Source organism: Dendrobates tinctorius, unplaced genomic scaffold, assembly GCF_039654945.1.
Source record: "Dendrobates tinctorius isolate UK_male_01 unplaced genomic scaffold, ASM3965494v1 ptg000082l, whole genome shotgun sequence".
In the NCBI taxonomy this organism is placed as follows: Eukaryota; Metazoa; Chordata; class Amphibia; order Anura; family Dendrobatidae; genus Dendrobates; species Dendrobates tinctorius.
This window is the reverse complement of record NW_027361750.1, coordinates 16,162,647-16,182,628: the sequence shown is the minus strand read 5'-3', so window position 1 is coordinate 16,182,628 and position 19,982 is coordinate 16,162,647. Positions and strand designations below refer to the sequence as shown.

General features: G+C 42.0%; 1 protein-coding gene across 10 annotated transcripts in view; it reads right to left on the bottom strand.

Annotated features, from left to right (window-relative positions):
- The window catches only part of ASPH (aspartate beta-hydroxylase), a 303,702-nt gene that overhangs the window by 235,796 nt on the left and 47,924 nt on the right, over nucleotides 1-19,982 (bottom strand). For 3 of the 10 annotated variants that reach the window (XM_073583934.1, XM_073583937.1, XM_073583935.1), the window contains exons 2-4: nucleotides 18,201-18,347; nucleotides 16,536-16,580; nucleotides 13,055-13,123 (exon numbers count right to left, since the gene is read on the bottom strand). In XM_073583934.1, coding sequence (XP_073440035.1) covers nucleotides 13,055-13,123; nucleotides 16,536-16,580; nucleotides 18,201-18,347 — 261 coding nt within the window. Of the gene's footprint in view, nucleotides 1-839; nucleotides 882-3,055; nucleotides 3,098-7,517; nucleotides 8,576-13,054; nucleotides 13,124-16,535; nucleotides 16,581-18,200; nucleotides 18,348-19,982 lie in introns of those variants that run through there. The other 7 variants (XM_073583938.1, XM_073583944.1, XM_073583939.1 and 4 more) reach the window with 7 other exon arrangements.

The window sequence follows — 19,982 nt, the reverse complement described above, 5'->3', positions numbered from 1 at the left end:
CTGCATGCACATTCATACGCGGGAAACTGTCAAACACTAACAGGAACGCCCACTTGACTCCTATCTATACCAACACCAAGGAAGTCAATGAATGAACTACAGGTTTTGCAGAATCTTTCTCCACAATCCTAGAACATGTATCATATGTATAATATGCTCAGCTTCTTCTCTGTGCCATGCCGTCCACATATCAGACTACATGTGTAATGAGTCAGGTTCCCATTAAAGTCACCAAGTATGACACAATGGCCGACCTTTGTGGTGATGAAGCTGAAGTGTGAAACTGAGGATTGAGCAATACAAAAACTCCATTTTGTTAACATAGCTATAAATGCAACTGCAGATAATTGCAATACAAAAAGGTTATAATGAGCAAAACAAACCTTATTTAGATAAGATTTTACATCTCTTTAGGCTATGTGCCCACGCTAGCGTTTTTAAACGCTCAGGAAAAGGATCCCCTTCCCAGAAATCGCGCGTCTTTTTCCGTGCGTTTTTTGCGCGATTCTTGACGCGATTTTGACGTGTTTATGACGCGTTTTTTGACATGCGATTTCTGGGATCATTGGGGATGGCTAAAAACGCTGAGCAATGCGGGAATTAATGAGCATGCTGCGTTTTTAGCCGCTAAGCGATTCCTGAGCGGTTAAAAACGCATGCATTGGCACAGAAAGCCTGCATCTTTTAAGCGTTTCTGCAGCGTCTGATCCGGCTCAAACGCTGCGGAAACGCTTAACAAAACGCATCGTGGGCACACAGCCTAAAACAAAGATTTGCAAAATATTTTACTCCAAAACCAACATGCACCAAACAGCAGAACCACAAAGGATGCAAAATACCTTCTGCCTTGGATTTTGTCTTGGTTACACCTCCTGATATATCTGAGTTTAGGGTTGAATATATCAGAATTAACAACACACTAAGAAAAAATAAAATACAAGCAATAAGACGGTAAAAATTACACTGCAAGGTTATGGTGAACAAGTATTACTAGGAACAATTAATGCCAAAAGTTGGGTGGTGGAAAGCCGCTAAACAATAACAGATTGACTAGTAACAAAAGTCTACCTGGCCAACAAGAAAGTTACAAAAACTGTTCCATTTCCTATTCATTTTAATGAGAATAGGAGCCAGAGTTTATCACAGGAGTGTGGAGTCGGTAAGCCAAACCTCGGACTCCACAATTTCCCTGACTTCCCAACCCCCAGCCCGGCCTCACTACTGAGCATGTACATAAAGTGCAGCACAGATTTAGCTCAACTAAAGCCCAGATCCTTAGATCAGGAACAGGACAGACATTTAATAGCAGGGCTGTGCAGTCAGAGTCCATTTTGGTGGAGTAGGTATAAAATGGACCGACTCCGAAAGTATATAATAAATTGGGTAGTGTATTTCAGTGCAGGATACATTTTTATAAGAATTTGGGAAAGTTATGAAATGTCCTATAAATGTCTGTTCTGTTCCTAATCTCAGCTTTTAGTGGAGATGAATCTGTGCTGCACTTTATGCACATGCTCAGTAGTGACCAGTGCTGTGGGGTCAGAGGAGATGAATCTGTGCTGCACTTTATGCACATGCTCAGTAGTGACCAGTGCTGTGGGGTCAAAGTCGGAGCTTTGGCTTACCGTCTCCACAGTCCTGATTCATAGGACAATTCATAACTCTTATATTCTTATGAAAACATTTACAGCACATCCTGCATTGTCCTACTGAGCCAAATTTATTATATATTTTGGGAGGAGCCGGTCCATCTTATACTGACTCCACCAAATGGACTCAGTCTCTGACTCAACAGCCCCTGTATATATGGCGCAGATTTGAAATCTGTGTTGCAGAAAGCATAAAAAAAAAAACAAAAACATGGAACTGTGATGCAGATTAAAAATATAAGGTAAAAATCTGCCTCAGGTTGTTTTTTTGGATAGCCACCAATTGTTTTGTAAAAAAATAAAATCCACCTGCTAGCCAAACAAAATTAAAAGCGGTTTGTGCTGGTGCCACCACCTTATAATGGAGGCAAGCAGGGCTGTGGAGTCGGAGATGGTGTTATGGATATTGAGGAGTCAGAGGTTTGGCTTACCGACTCCACAGGCCTGGCAGGGCTGTGGAGTCGGATTCATGGAGTCGAAGCCCATTTTGGTGGAGTCGGTGTCATGGAAATTGAGGAGTTGGAGTTGGGGGTTTGGCTTACCGACTCCACAGCCCTGGAGACAAGACCAGTTGACTAGTTGGGTGGCAATTCTTTGACAGATACGAGACACCTGCACAATCCACATCCATACAAGGCGATTGCTTTACTCTACGGCTACATATATTAGCAGAATAGGGAACTTTTATACCCGTTAGAAAAGGAGTGTCAGTGCACATGCGTGACCTTCGCTCCAATCACTCCTTATGGAGATGCAGGGCGCTGTGCTTGATCGTATAGGATGAATGGAGCGACGTTCAGGCGCTCGATTTGCTGTACCGTTTTGTGACGGCTCTCTCATCCTCTTAACCAACATGCACATCACTAAATTCACACCGAGTCCAAGCTTACAGCACCACGAAGGCTTACACTGCAAGGATCAAAGAATATTTAGAATTTAGCATCCTCAGTGGTTGATACCTTTTAGTGGCTAACTGAAAAGATGGTAACACATTGCAAGCTTTCGAGACTACTCAGGTCTCTTCATCAGGCTAACTAATACAACATCTGAAGAATCAACCACTGAGGACTCTCAATTCTAAATTTTCTATCTACTGGCTAACACGGTACAAAGATATTCATCTTTCCTGTACTGAACAGATCAGTAAGAAACGTGGCCTGAATTATCCCACAACACGAATCATGCACCACTAACAATTTACCCAAAGGATATCAGGGTCTGAAGATCATTCTGCAAAAGTTGAGGTCTTCTATAACTATGGTAAAACTTCAGGGCACCATGTAGTAAGTCATGGAGAGCACTTGCCCCAGAACACTATTGTTCTGGCATAGCGCTAACTCAAGCACAGCATGCAATGATTAGCATTACACAATCCATATAGAGCAGTTATGGAAATCCCAAAGTACCTGGTGCCTTGATGGCTTTCTCCGCTTTTGGAGACTCAAATCCTGAGGTTTATTAAATAAAAAGTTGTTAGAAACAGACCATAGTGGGGAAAAAAAATTCTATGTAAAAAAAAGTTAAATCCGAGTGTTATTAGTTTTCACTGGTACTACTTCTCCCTGTATAATGTTGACAAATCATAAGCTGGCAGCAAGAACTCTAAAGGAAAGAAGAGCACGCATCCACCATAGCTTAGGTTTCCTGGTCTAACCTCCTATATGAGTAGGTGGGGGACATAGTGCAGCGAAGTTTAGCTGTGTCATAATACAAACCTCTGGGTGTGTCAGTAATCACACTTCTGTCTGCCCTGAAGTGATATTGTGACGACTCCTGGAGTGGACCCTCTGGATCGTGACACCAACCCTCCCAGGGTGAGCTGACCTAGTGAAGACCACCCCCTATACAGGGAGTGTCAGGGGCAAGCCCCAGGGGGTGAGGCACCACGACTGCTGGCACCAGGCGGCCGGCTCACAGGAGACACGAGTGGGTGAGTGTGTCTGCAGGAACGTGTAAAGCGTGGACACGGCAACACGTGGTATACAGAGACTACGTTCGTCCGGGTGTGAGTGAAGCAGGATTTGTGCAAGGCGCACGTCAGAGCACTGAGTCAGGCAGCAGGTGTGCCAGGAGGTGTAACAGAGTACAGGAGCAGGGTGTGTGCCAGAGGACACAACAGAGCATAAGACAGCGCAGGATTGGTACATGTGCCAGGAGGCACAACAGAGTAAGAGACTGATTACAGGATCAGGGCATGTGCCCGGAGGCACAACTGAGTATAAGACAGAGCATGGAATCAGAGTGTGTGCCAGGAGGCACAACTGAGTATAAGACAGAGCACGGAATCAGAGTGTGTGCCAGGAGGCACAACTGAGGATAAGACAGAGTACAGGGTCAGAGCATGTGCCAGGAGGCACAACCAAGTACGAGACAGAGCACAGGGTCAGAGCGTGTGCCAGGAGGCACAACCAAGTACAAAGCAGAGGACCTGAATACAGCGCACAGCCAGGCAGGGACACGGCAGACCAAGCCAGGGACCCCCGGAGTGACCGCGGCTCCGCAAGAGATGACTTCGGGACCGAGGTCCCGCCCCCAGGTGAGCATGGCGTGACAGATAGCAAGGCTATAATTACATGTCAAACTGGAGTAACCTGACTGGAGAGGCATTACAGCAGAGTACAGTGCTTGGAGAGGAGGGTTTGTAATATGGCACAGGTAAACTCAATTGCACTACCCCCCCATTACTGATTCACATAGGAGGTTTTGCAAGGAGATCAGAGCTGTATCATTACATCTTACACACCTAGAAACCTTGCTCTATACTATGGTGCAGGGAAAGGTCTTTCCATTGAGTCTTGCTGCCTGCTTATGATTGGTCAGAATGAGGAGTACATGCCCTTAGTGAAAACTATAACACTTGGACTTAAAGAAAAAAAGTTAACTCAATAAGTGCCAAATACTTTGATTGCTAATAACTCCGGGCAACAGTGTGGCAAAAAAAAAAAAAAAAAAAATTAGAGATTTTATTGTGCTCTACAGCTGCCATTACATCCGGTGTCCAGTACAACATGAAAATTTGGTTAACGGTCCCCTTTCAATGCAATATCGGCACATCACACTTGCATACTGTCTTATTTTAAAAGGCATTTTCTCCCAAAAAATCTTCGACAGAGAAGTGAAAAACTGCATAAAGGACATATTTTGTTGTGTTGAAGCCCATCAGCTATTTTCTTACCACATTATTACACAACCGTATGTATAGTAAAGCCAACAACGTGATAATGGAGAGAAAAGGGAACTGATGTCGTCTTACAATAAAACCTCAAACAAGTTCAATTACTCCATTTTACAGTAGATTACATCAGTTTAGTCGTCAACGGTTATCCACAAGTTTCCAAAGTAAAAGAACAGCACTATAATGAACGCAGATTTTATAATATAATATTTTTACATATATATTAGTGTCAATTATCCCCAAATATCGAGGGCGATCACAGAATTCAGGGGTTCTTTCCTTCCTAGAAAAGTATTCCCAGAATGCACAGTGAGCCCATGCCGTGAACACAGACATACATTAGGTGCATTTAACAGATATTATTGCATTATGGATATTGAAAATGCGTTCGTCACACAAATAACTCCTCCAGAGCGCTGCAAGGAGCAATGCTATGTATAGTCTGGCCAATGGACTTTGACAATAAAACCAGGTCCAGTAACATATCTTGCCATTAAAGGGAATCTGTCAGCAGGTTTTTGCTACCCTCTCTGACAGCAGCAGAATACAGGGGCAGGTAACCTGATTCCAACGATGTGTTACTTACTGGCCTACTGATAAAATCACTGTTTCATCTGCTGCAGCTCTTCCAGTTCTCTGAATGTCGAGCTCTGAATGACCCCGCCCACCCCAGTGATTGGCAACTTTCTCTGTACACTGTGCATAGGCAGAAAACAGCCAATCAGTGGTGGGGGCGGGGTTATGCAGAGCTTATGAATATGGAAGACTACATGGCAGGAGGTTACCAAAAATACAGTAAGCTAAATATAAATATATAATATTAACGATACCATGTCATAGATGGCCTAGCGCACAAGAGCTGCTCTTTGTTCATGGCATTGTTGGCAAATACAGAGGGGGCTAGGTTACTAGGGCATTCCAAGAGGGGCTTTCATGGCAAGTATACTGTATTATGCACGTGAGCCTCTCATTTTGCAGAAATACACGCTGTTTAATTTTAGTCATAATTGATTGACGTTCTCTTAAAGGAAACCTAATCAGTCAATCCATGTTGCCCAAGCCAGGGCAGCTTAAACCATAGTCAGGTTGCACGATTGCTGCCAGGTATGTTTCTTTCCAAAACGCTGAAACGTGCGAAAGACCTGACAATCAACTAGAGGAGAATGGAAGAAACTGGACTGAGGCAGCACGAAAATAGTCTTGTATCTGCAATCGTGAAAGCCAACTGACAGGTTCCCTTCCTATGCATGTTTTGACTCCCCACAAGGAGAAACATAACCCCTTCGACAATAGCCAGAGGCCTCTCTCATACAGCCAAATCAAATCTCATGCTTTGTACTGAAAAGGGGAAACACTCCGAAACATGTGTCTGTAAATTGAGATTCTGATTTGACTTTTATACTAAGCCATGTGGCAAGGATCGTGAAAGAGTCGATATTGGGCTTTTAGGCTTACAAATTCCAAAAAGTGTCACCAGAGTTCGAGTCATCTTCCTCTCTGAAGAGACAATTTGTGTTGCTGACATAATAACAAATACTATTTGTTTGCACTCCCAGCAAAGTCTGTACCTTCTTAATATTCTCCAATCATATTATACAGCACTATGTACTTACAATTGCTCATTTTGCCTTTCTACCCAGATAATTCTTCTCATTTCTCTGCTCTATGTAGAAACAGGAGTCTATTGTCCCTGAATTATCATTCCCCTCTTCAACTCCTGACCCAGCTGCTGCCTCCTCCCCTGCCAGAGACTTTTGCAGTGACTCATGACTCATACAGGGAAAATTGGCCTCCTGTTTCTACATGGAACTTAGAACGATTCAGGTGGTCAGTTTTTAATCATGTGATGTCATAGATTTAATGGAAAAAATAAGAATTAGCTGGGTAGAAAGGCAAAATTAGCAATTAGTACACAGTGCTGTATAATATGAAAACTGCAGAGTAACATTTTGATGGGAGGAGTGCTTCGTTAACAAAGATTTAAACATTTAACCAAAATTACATGAGCATTTTTATAAACATAACCACTTATAAAGTGCAAATGGGCCAAACAAATAAGTTAGTCAACTACTACACGGGGAAAAAAAAGCTGGATAACAACAAGCTTAATAAGTCTTTTTTGTCAACTAGAAGAAAAAAAAAAGTGAATAGGTCCCACACTAAGAGTATTAACAGCGGCGGTACCATCAGACGTAAGCTGTCCAAGTAATGAGTCTCGGCATATGAAAGCATCCCTATACTCAGCTCCCATACAGGCGCTGGGTGTCCCAAGGCTTGCATGACATTATTGTGCTACATGAGCCCTGCAGCCAATAACTAGCCACTTTAGGGATATAGTGTTCACACCTTCCAGAACGTCCAAAGGACATGAGGGCACAACAGTTTAATAGCTGAAGGGTTGCAGGGCTAGCGAGGCACAATAATGTCTTGAAAGCCTCAGGAGACCCAGAGCCGACATCGCTGGATCGGTGCCTGTCCGGGAGTGGAGTATAAAGGTGCTTTTATTTTACTAGGGGAAATAAAGTATGCAAGAAGGGGTTGTCCCAATAGTAGACGACCCTATTAATAAAACCTGTGGTCTTCCTAAATAAATCCCTCACGTTTTGTCAAATGTAGACCCTCTAAGCCGGAGCAGACTGTTCGCTTTAGATTTTAATCAGACAAGGACTCTAACAAACATGCTACTCAGAACATATTGGGAAATATTTTATTTGCATCAAAAACATTATTATTTTTATTTTTTTTAAATTACCAATAATTAAAACCAGTAAGACAAATTGAATCTGTTTAGTTTTACGTATGACACACAAAAAGGATAAAAGTAATCAGGTTTTATTTGCACAGATGAAAGAAGTCCCAAACAACTTTTAGAAAGCAGGATTAGGACAGTTACACAGCCAAGCAAAAAGTATGACCTGAGAATCGTGCCATAAGTTTGCTACAGCCAAGCGAGTGCAAGGTTAGGTCTCTGGTGCTCCAGTCACACTCACTGCAAGATGATGTACTCCCAGGCTGCATGGACATAAGAGACTAATGAGACAGATGAAGATGAGAAGAGAAAAGAAATTTGGGGAGCACTAATTTAGTCTTGCTGCATTTAGGGTCTTGGGACGATACAGGACATGGAATATTGCAGGCTGGCTGGAAGCATGTGGCATATGACCGATGGTCAAAGGCGTTAGTAATAAAATGTCGCCGGTGCTTGCCTCCTAAGCCATGGAAGGGTCATTGTGCAAAGCTTAATGAACTTAAACTAAAAATAGGCAAAAAAACAAACAAGACCTGAATTGCAGAAATCTTCACTGGGATTCAGGAGCGACCCATACTAACAATCATTCTGTTGTGTACAGGATCTGCTAAGTAGGACACTCGGACATGTGGCCACCATATGGCTCCTTGAATCCAGACTGTCCACTATGAAGAAGTGGGTGATCCCGTATCTTGTGGCTTTACTTATGAGGAAAAAAACAAAACCAGAGAGAAATTAGTATCTGGTCTGTGAAGAGAGGTTATTGGTTCTGCAAATCCAGTATGACACAGGTCTTTTTGCCCTGAACCCCTTCGTTCTGTGACGTACCATCAACATCATCTGAGGGGTCGTTCTCCTCTTCTTCTACCATTTCAAAAGGAGTCATTACGTCATAAAGAAAGGAGAGGAAGCCATAAAACCAATCAGAGCTTTCCTCAGCTAAAATATTAAGGACTTCCTCTAGAGAATCAATATTCACACTACTGCCATCTTTGGTGAGGCCTACACAAGAGTAAAAGGGGAAGAAAAAAAAGGAAAGAAAGAAAAGAAGAAAGAAGAGGAGCAGTTTAGTAGACAGAAGGGCCATGGAGAGCAGGGATGCGCAACTGCTTCATCCACTCACTTCTCTCAGACAATGGAGACCGGAAGCAGAAAAGAAAAAGTGAATGACCGTTTGATGTACAAAACAAAAAAACAGATCATGCAGATGTTTACTAGGACACAAGGGCGCACTCCATCCACCTCAACATAAAGGAGGGGGTAACATGCAGACAAGGGAGAGAAGGAGATCAGAAGAACACAACAATTCCGATGGATTTGCGATATGGAATCCACAAGAACAGTACAGAGCAATCCAGGGTAACTAGATTTCACATAACCTCCTTTACATTTGTCAAAGAGGTTGTCCATTACTTTAATACTGATAACCGATCCTTTGGAAAGGTTATGAATGTCTGATCAATGGGAGTCCGACACCCGGTACCAGTTCTAGGTGCCAGTGGAGGCCGGAAGTGCTTAATTACGAAGCTACTCAGTCGACTATTGATTTTAATAGGGGGAGGCTGTGCAACACCTGGGGGCAGCTAATGATCAGACATTGATGATCAGATTAGATATTAGAAAAAACTTTTTGACAGTTAGAGTGATCAATGAGTGGAACAAGCTGCCACGAGAAGCGGTGAGTTCTCCTTCAATGGAAGTCTTCAAACAGAGGCTGGACAGACATCTGACTGGGATGATTTAGCGAATCCTGCTTTGAGCAGGGGGTTGGACCAGATGGCCCAGGAGGTCCCTTCCAACTCTGCGATTCTATGATGACCTATACTAAGGATAGATCATCAATGTAAAAATAATGGACAACTCCGTTAATACGCTGAATGATAGTTTCTAACAGAGAAAGTCATGCCACATAGCAATGAAATGTCATCACTTTTTCGGTCCAAAGAATGAACTGATCTGGAGCATACGTAAAGTTCACTGTGCAGGTGGTGACCAAAACCAGCTCTGTGGCCTTTGCATTCTCCGGATTTGTTATGCGGATTCTTACTACATCAGCAGGTTATTTAATGGACAAACTACTTTAAAGGGGTTTATTCAGGAACAAAATAAAAATGGCCCGTCATGCAATGCAAACTACAACCCATCTTAGTCACGTGGCAGGATGGATTGCAGTCTGAAGAAACGTAGGTACCGAGAACTGTGTCTAAACTGACAGAGAAGATGTATCGTAAGCAAACATACTGGTTAGCTGCCGGAGAAAGACTGTCAGGAAAAGAAATAAGCCTTCTCCTTTCACCAACTGCACATGGAGGACTGAGGCTGGAGAAAAAAATTCCTTTGTGTTCAAATCATCTGAAAAGATTTATTTTTTTCCCTTCTCCAGCAGCTCTCCGGAATGTGTGCTTACAATTGAGCTCCTGTGTCATTGAGACACAGGTCTCAGGAGCTGTGATTCTTCAGACTGCAACCCACCCTGACACGTGACTAAGACATGTTGTAATTTGACATATGCTACAGGGACAATTTTACTGTATTTTTGGAGAACCCCTTTAAAGTGATGAACATGACAAAACAAGAGCATCAAATATACGTTCAATGCTACAGATGCAACCTTCAGAAGCAGGGACTATGGGATAATATATGTATATCGGTACAAAAAACTGATGGACAGGAAACCGAGTCATTATAAAAAGGTGTGTGCACAAAATAGGCTAAAGTCACCCAATTCTCTTCATCACAACATGAATACTCAAAATCCCAAATCACAGAGGTAAAGTTACAGTTTTCTACCTGATGACACAAAACTTAGTCGGATAATAATTATTACATGGGATGGAAGGTCTCCCTTATAACGAGAGGTTAGAAAAAAGATGCCTCAGAGGTGATATAGTTTATATGCATACAAGTATACATATGTCGTCAGTACAAAGGACTGGCACATTATTTACTCCTTCCAAGGACCACATCACATGTGCAGGAAAGGCAATTCTATCATCTAAATTGGGAAGGATTCTTTATAGATAGAGTAGCTAGACTGAGGAACGCCAGACCGCAGGCGGGAGTAAAGGCAGCTACTATATCAGTAGTCAAAAAAGGGCAGAATGCTTTTCTTATAACAAATGGCACTGTGAGTTATAAATAATTTAGTGACGACGTATAATTAATCGAGAAAAAGGTTGAAAATTGACAGTTCCATCAAGTTCAACCCATGTAATATTACCCGAAGACAAAACTCAGGCTTAGTATAACCTAGGACATAATACATTGATGACATATGTATAGGATAGGTCATCAATGCAAGAACAGTGGAGGACTGACATACGGCACCCCCGCTGATCAGCTGAAATCTGCTCTGGTGGCCACCAAGTATAAACAGTTTGAATAGAGGCGCGCTCTACAGCTTTGTATAATGTGTAGCTGCCGCTGCTGGGTGCTGCAGAACAGCTCTAATCTCCAGAGAACATTTCAATTCATCAGTGAGGAGGTATCAAATGTTGGAATCCCACCAAATCTGGAATGGATGACCTATCTTTTTGGAGAAGTCATCATAAATCTTATGACCGGGAAACGCCATGAACAATAAACTAAGGGGTTGATATTTTTTACTAACAGGTAAAGGAGAAAAAAAATAAATCAAATTAAATTTTAGCTTTAAACCATTTTATAGGACAAAGCTACACATTTCCAAGTGTGATTAATGCTCCAAGAGCAAATAGGGTTTTATGTACCGAGTAGTACCGACAGTGAATAGTGGCAGCGATGCGAGCAGCGCCTGACAATGCTGAGCACACAGAAGAGAGTACGCCCTTCTTTGTACAAAGACTGGGCGACACCAATGTTTGACTAATAATGCACCATTGTAGAAAAGGGTTGGGCAGTGAAAACTACATTAACTTCGTCCTTTATGTGAAATTCATAAAAAATTACACAAAGTTTATAGAAAATTTAAGTTACACGGCAAGAAAAAAGAAAAAAAAACTACCATAAAAAAAAAAAAAAAAAAAATCTAAAACAGGAGGTGAAAAAAAATTCAAGTATTGTGCCTGATCAGCCAATGATTGCAGATACATTTCAGGTAGAGTTGATTTTGGCATATTGCATAACTGGACGAGAGATGTTTCTTTGGTAACTGCATTTTTATTACATAAAAGGGGTATGGTGATTCTTTCCAGTAAGAGCAGTGAGATTATGAAACTCTCTGTCACATGATATTGTACTGGTCGATTAATTAAAAAAAATTGAAGAGGACCTGGATGCCATTCTTGAATATTAGAATCCAGTACCCGTAACATTAGAAGATGGGACATTACTCCAGGGAACTAGTCAGGAATTTTCCCCCTAACACAGAGGAATGTTTCCCCTAATATAAGGTCAATTATCTGTCTCATGGGGTTCTCGCCTTCCTCCGCATCAATATTTTCGGGTATAGGTTGAACTCACTGGACTTACGTCTAACATAAAAACCATAAATCAGAGCAATCGTTGCAGAAACCTGATCGGCCTTGTCGAGGCATTTAACCGAGTAGCCTACCATGTAATATACAGACAGGCTAGATCCAGCAGACCAGGAAGCTGGGAGGCATGCACTTCCCTTTAATAACCCTTTAAGACATGGACATTGTCTTTAGAGGGTGGAAAGATTCTTTAAAGTGGATCTGACATCAGATTTCACAACATTAACTGCATATGTATATAAATATGTTAGACCAGATGAGCCTGGAGTATCTATTTAGAAAATGGAGTCCCGCCCACCCAGCCTCACTGATAACTGGAGCTTGGACCGAGCACTGGGACATTTTAGCAGCGGCGTGAAGGCGTACACTGAGGAGACGTCAATCAGGCTGGGTCAGCAGACTGAGTGTAAAATGTTTAAATAGAATCATACAGCCATTCTGACTAGTACATCGGCCTCATCTGGTCTAAAATATATATCATAATGCATGCTGTCAGACAGATCGGATTTCAGTTCTCTCTAACAAACATTTTTCATACGTCATAATTTTTATCAAAGCAGCTCGCTATTCATGCTTTAATGTTCAGGAAGCATGCAAAGTAAGAGACAATATGAGCGAACGTGCGTGAATGATGACTGCCCATCAGCAAGAGAGATGGGGAATGTAGAAGCCAGCTTCTCAGAAACTATTTCATGTAAGTTAGAGGAGTTTTCCAAATTTTAATATCACGAGGCCTTTTAGTCCCCGGAAAGTCCCTTTAAAGCCGCCAAATAGAAATAAAGACATAAATGAGCACATTCATCCAAGTGCATAGACACAATGGGTGGGTACATGCATGGTGTGAACACGCGCTTGGGAGACACTAAACACACACACTGTAGTAGCATCTAATTAATGTGGCACAGGATTGGTGACGTTTTATTTTAGGACATGAGCAAACATAATAAAGGTAAAGCACATAGTAAATTGCTTGTAGAATGAGCTCTCTGCAAATCAATCTGCACAAAACAAAGAAACGTGTACTTGCCTAGCAAAACCTTGGCGTCATCCACGTCAAAATCTCCATCGCCGTCGGCATCGTAATCTCCCAGCTTTCCTATAAAAAGAAAATGAGACCGAGTTATGAATTGGTATGAAAAAGGACCTGCCTGTCCGAGCAGTCTCCCGTGTGGCTCAATCCCCAGGGACCACAGTACTTGGGCCGCCGACACAGTTTTGCTAGCCACCGGCCCGTTAGCCGTTAATTTCTCCTTAGCCCGTGACCACGAACACACAGCGCTCACTACGGAAGGCAGCGGCACATGCAATAAAATATTACAACCTGGCGCTGGCCAAACGTTCTTCATGGGCAGAGATAGTGCGCTGTGCGCACCAGTTCCTCTGTATATACACCTGTTCCACTGTCACGTATATACACAAAAGTCCCAGTGTATCCTAGGTGCTCTATACATCACATAAGAGAGTGAGACTGCTGTATACAGCAGACCTCATATGAGCACTGATGGCGATAGGTTCCCTTTAAGTGTTGTATGTCACAGCTACACTGCTCAGTACTGATGTATAATGTCCTCCATACAGCTATTGCTGTCTTTTTTTTTTTTTGTAGCAAAGTCAGATCAAGTTCTGTATAGCCCCATTTTCATGGCTATAGGGGATTCCAGCAAGTGACCCCCCCAAGGGATCACAAATTTATTCCATATTTAATCTTTATTCCCTATCCAAACTAAAAAACTTGGCCCAAACAGTTTAAGCTACTACAGGCCAGGAGCAACAGGCAAAGCTAACTAAATATACTAATCTCTTCTACGCACAGAATGAAGCAGAGGACAACTTACTTCAGAATCATTAACTTAGAAATAATGGAAGAAAACAAAGAGTATTCACCCATCAATGCCCACAAACAATAACGGAGCTCTCTGCGACCCGCAGTGTAACATCAGATGCCATTGCTTATGATAGAGTATGTGCACACGGAGTTTGTGGAGCAGAAACTCTCCATCTTGCCCTCAAAAACATGGACCTTCTGCCTCAAAACCTCAAGTGTTCACATTACCCTAAAGAAATCCGCCAAACACAAATTGTAGTGGAAAACCAAGGTAAATAGCGTGTAATGGGGTTTTCCATTCTCAGGAAATGTGTATCCAGGTGCAGTTTGTAGGGGGAGGGAACCCACTGTGCTTTACTCACCTTCCATGGGTCCTCCGCTGAGTCTCAGCTGCCGCCCCAGGGTCTGTAGTGTCACGTCGACAGCGGTGCAGCCTATAACGGAGCTCAGCAGCACGAGCTACCGAAAGCTCACCAAAATGTTAGCGCTGCAGACAAGAGACACCAAGGCAGATGTGGAGACTCAGCACTGGACCCAGAGATGGAGAGTCAAGTTAAGGGGTTTTTTGGTGCTTTTATTTCTTTTTTTAAATAATCTGTCTGGATCCAAAATTATTAAACCTTTTTAAAAATCAGGTTAGGCTTTTAGAAAATAATTATTCTCCTTGCAGCCGCTCTCTTCCAATCATCAGGGCCGTGCAGGGGGCTGTATTGGGCACCGCTCCCTACACAGTGCACACTATAACCAAAAGCTAGGTCTGCTAGATATTGTACAGCACGCTGTCCGTCAGTGTGCGGGGACGAGATGAGAGCACTCACTGAGCAGGGACTATTACAGACCCCAGCACCGCTCCGATGACTGGAAGAGAGCGGCTGCAAGGAGAACAGAACATCAATTTCCCTATACCTGGGCGTCCAGTAAACCAGACTAGCAGGATTTAAATGCTATTTACTTGCAGATTAGCTCTATATTCACAGGTAAATAGAATTTCTTGTAGAGGACAGGTTCCCATTAACTCATACCTGTAGCTTTAGTTGGCTTTTTACAATAATCTGCCTTGTATGTGCATAAGGAGTTGTACGTTTCCAGACATTATATAACTTATAAAAAGTGGCAGATGCAAGTTTTAACATCTCTGAACTGGAACCAAAATTTTCACAGATAGTGGGTGGAGACTAGTGCTATGTTGTCTCCCATGCACAGTACACACAGGTGGAGATTCTGCTCCCCCACCGCTCTCTAACATCCTCAGTAGCATGAAGGGCATTATACAGCAGCATTGAGCAGTGTAGCTGTGCATCCAGAACTGGAGTGAGAAAACAGCAGAAGGCTTGTGCGTGTGTCACACTCTGCAGCAAACCCTTCCTCCACCCGGTCCTCTGAATAGACCTGCGCAGAATGTAACTAAATTGCTTAATAAGTCGAAGATCTTAGCCTTATATTCAGCATGAATTATAAAAATCGGGACACGGAGTCGTTGGAAGGGGAGGGAGAAAAAGGTTTTGATAATTAAGGCTATGTGCCCACGTAGCGTTTTTCAAGCGTTTTTTTCCTGAGCAGAAATGCATGCCCTTGCCAGGGAAAACGCATGCGCTTTTTGACACGCTTTTTTACGCGATTGTCAAGCGTTTTGACAAGCGTTTTCCTATGCGTTTTTGCAATTACAGTGTATGTATGCGGAATCGCATGCGATTCCGCACAATTAATGAACATGCTGCGTTTTTTTCTGCTAAGCGTTTCCGCAGCGGAAAAAAACGCACCATTAGCACATCATGTGCGTTTTCCATTCTATTACATTAGATGCTTTTCTTAAGCGTTTCCACAGCAGAAACGCTTGTCTAAAAGCGCTGCGGAAACGCTTAAACGCTACGTGGGCACACAGCCTAAAGAGGCTTTTTTCTAATATGATATTAGAAAGTTTCTTATATTCATTTTTACGACTTTATTCTAAGCTTATTGAAAATATACTATCTAAAAAGAAGGTTTTATTGGAATCTGACAGATTTATGTTAAATGTATTCTTTCAGATTGGATGATTTTTTATCTAAATTAAACAATTTTCCAGATCATCCTTCTTGCTGGCTCTTACTTCTAGACAAGCCAACAAGGCCTTTATTGCTGTGTCTTCTGGCATGGACAAAATGTGAACGTTGCGAGGTGGTCCAGCGCCACGCTCACAAGACGCCCCTGCCTGATGTTGGGCAAATGGACAAAAGAGTGAAACTGGAATTTTATTTTGATTCCTTTTTAAAGCCCATAAATAAAAGGATTGTCTAGTAGTGGACATTGCTATGAAGAATAATAATTAAAAAAATGCATTTTTTATAGAGATTTTATTCAACAGACCTATACGTCTATTATGTGGTCGCACTTGGAACAGCAGACTAACGGAACAGAGCTGCTTTATGGCTCTTGTCTGACCTAATCTCCGACAAACTTTCAGATGTCTGGCATAAGCCTATAAAGCCAAGAAAGGCTGGATGGAAGGTTGATGTACCCGTCATACTCTTACTTAATAGAAAGTTTGAAAAAGGAAAATATGGTTATTTTGAGAAGACAACATAGAAGGGTAAAAAAAGTGAAGTCAGATCTAGAGAAAGCCTGGAAATGGTTATTGGAAATACCAAACTAAAAATGTATAAAAAAAAACATGGTTACAACATTTGTCGCTAACAAGTCCTACCTTGAAGAGCCTCTGACAAGTTATAGCGGAAATCCTTTGCCTTGGCTGCATGTGTGAATATAGAAATACGTATAATACATTACTTGTAACCTGTACACTTTATAAATGGGATTAATACAGAGAAAAAGAAGAAAAAACTAAACAAAACCACACAGCATTGTCAAATGCCACCATTGCCATAAAATATGGTCTTCCAGCAGGCGTCTAGCGGTCTCTTGGGAAAGCATCTTAAAATCTGTTTCTTGCATGACTTCACCTCAATGAATCTCAACAAAGTATAAAAAAAATTGGGAGTAAATTTTGATACTGTCATTTACTAGTTCATTAATTTAAAGAGGTTGTCTGGTTACAGATATTGATGACCTATCCATAGAAGGTCATTAACCCCTTCACGACCTATGATATACATATACGTCATAGGTTGAGTATCCCTCTTTTATGAGGGCTCCGGCACCGAGCCTGCATCTTTTCCGGCACATGACAGATGATTTGATCAGCTATCATGTGCCCCAAACAGCCGCAGGTGGAATCGTAATCCACCCGTGGCTGTTAACTAGGCAAATGCCGCTGTCAATCTCTGACAGTGGCAATTAACTCGGGCTTACCGGAAACACGTTACTTCCAACACTCTCCTGTTATATGCTCCAGGGACCGCCGGATGTTAACACTTTGAACTAAGCTGCAGAGACCAGCTCTTTTAAGGTGCAGCGGACTTTGCGGGTGCTGCAGAACAGCTCCTATATTTTTACAGCTCCGTACAATGAAATTACATTTGACAGCCACCAGAGCATGTAACATCTGATCAGTAGGGGGTGTACGGTGTCAGACCCTCACCAATCTGATATTCATGACCTATTCAATGGATAGAGCATCAATAGGTGTGATCAGACAATGGGTTTAAAGGGAACCTGTCAGCTGATGCATGCTGCCCTAACTCTGGGCAGCATACATCAGCCACTGCCTGTAGTATACCCAGCCATGTATGTTTGTCTCTAAAATGCTGCGGCGTTTCAGGAAAGAAAAAAAATAAATATATAATAGATGCCGGGGACCGAGCCCTGTAGGTGTCTAATCATATAGGCGGGTCTCCAGTGGCTTCTCCTCGCCCACCAACAGTGACTGATAAGACTTTGCCTAAACGCTCACGTAGGCAAAAGCTTGCCAGTCATGGTCAGTGGAGGAGAGAAGCCGCCAGGGACCCCCTACCTGCACAACTAGTGCACAATGCGACGGCGGCCATTCAAAGCAAGTTTTTGTCTGAAACACCGCAGTGTTTCAGAGACAAACCTACATGACTGAGACTCTACAGCCAGTGGCTGATACATGCTGCCCACAGTTTGGAGCATGTATCAGCCGTCAGGTTCCCTTTAAGCCAACTCATAACATAATTGTTACATGAAGGTTTATTGATCCACATCTAAATTTTCTATTTTTACTTGGAATTTATCTTCATGAAATGACTGAGTCATGTTTCCTTACCTACAAAACAATTTGTATATTATATGGGCTTGTAAACTGGGAGGACAGTAAGAAATGCTGATTCAATTACCCACCCACCCCCCCAAACAAAAAATAAAAACCGTAATTAATAAAAATAGTGTCAGTAAACCAACATAAGAAAAAATAAAGACAATTATCAATTCGAGAAATAACCAGAGTTCTTACCAAGAATTTCTTCGTAGTCTACAAGATCAAACCATACGACGGCAACCGATGTCCAAACACCGAGCAGAGCGATGACCATGAACCAGGTGAAGAAGGAGCTGCCGGACAGGCCTTCCTTTTTCCCATTCTTACCACCATGTTTTTGGTCTGTTTGAAAAGAATAGAGTAAGAAAAAAATAATAAATTGTTAGAAATGGAACACACAATAAAAAGACTTCATATTGTTTATTTTATAAGAAGAGCGACTGCACGACTTCAGGATGGGAATCACCGTGATCAATGACTTATTCTAGCATGACCCATTGCTTGTAGCTGTGTGGTCTATAGTCATGTTGTACCTTGCTTGTATTAGACCTACAATAAATTGTGTAACCGGCTGAATGAACTTGGTTGGTGCGAGAATGGATGCAAACTACATCAAAGCCCTTAAAAAATTTTGTTTTAAGTGGAAGTATTAAATGAACATATGATATCTACAGAGCAGGCGCCATTCACTGGGTGTACATACAGACCCAAAAAAACGCACCCCGACAGGCAGGAAACATTTTATGTACGGTCCCAGACCACTCTTGACCACAAAGAAGGGTGAAGAAGCTCCAATGTCGAATCGATCTAAAAGTAGAGAGGAATGGCTCAGGGATGAGCATAACCGTTTCGCAATGACGGCTCCAGCAAGAGGCACAGACACCAACGATTTTTACAGTCTTGTGGTCAATAATCACCAACAATAGCTTTGTGGTTGGTCTTTGTTTCTACAACAATGATAATGATCGCCAAGAACAAAAATTGCCCTACATAAAAGCTGCTAATCTTAATCTCACATATGTATTTCAATGTTTCCAGAGGTTCTCAGACCTCACGATGTGTCAGATAAAGCACTGACCATGGGCGCTAACACTATTCCGGACTATGTTATTTCCTGTGGTTATCAGCCAGAGCGGGTGACCGAAAAGTCACAGTCAACCGGAGAGCAGGGATAAAGGAGGCATACACATGAGGGTTAATATTCCTAATTTATATTTTAGGGCTGAAATATTAACAAATGTACATTATTTTCTGGAAAGACAGCAAAGATAACCATATCAGGAAGTAACGCAGATCCCACCGAGGCCGGGCTGTCAGCACTGTGAACTTTACTCTCAGTACCACGCAGGCAAGTTCTGAGGACAAAGAAGTACTTTTGTCACAGACAACTATAGCCGAGAGCAATGTATCCTCACACAGGCTGAGAACAACACAGGAAATTCAGTATTCTTGTACACGCTAATAATTATTAGAAATAAAAGCAGTGGTAAAATATAAATATATCTCTCTCTCTATAATATATATTATATATATATATATATATATATATATATATATCTCATTCTATATATTTTTACACAAATAATAAAAAAAACAACACCACTAACACACAATACAGAACACGGAATAGAATAGAAAAAAAGATATATATTTGGCACATGTGAGGACAGTAAGAATCTATGCAACCAAAACAAAAAGTGAATTGTAAAGACTAAATGATTGGATAAGAGAAATTCTACAATGATGGGGGTGGGGAGGGTTGTAGGTATACAGAGGTCTAACCAGTGAATAGGTGACCGGGTTAGGCCTGTTTCACACATCCGTCTGTTACCATCAGTCAAAATCCGCCGTTTTGTAAAAAAAAAAGGATCCGACATTTTGCTTGGCGGATCCGTTTTTTTTTTCCCATTGAGTTGCATTACCGGCGGATCTTGACGGATGGCCATCCGTTGGATCCATTTTTTTGCGGATCCACCG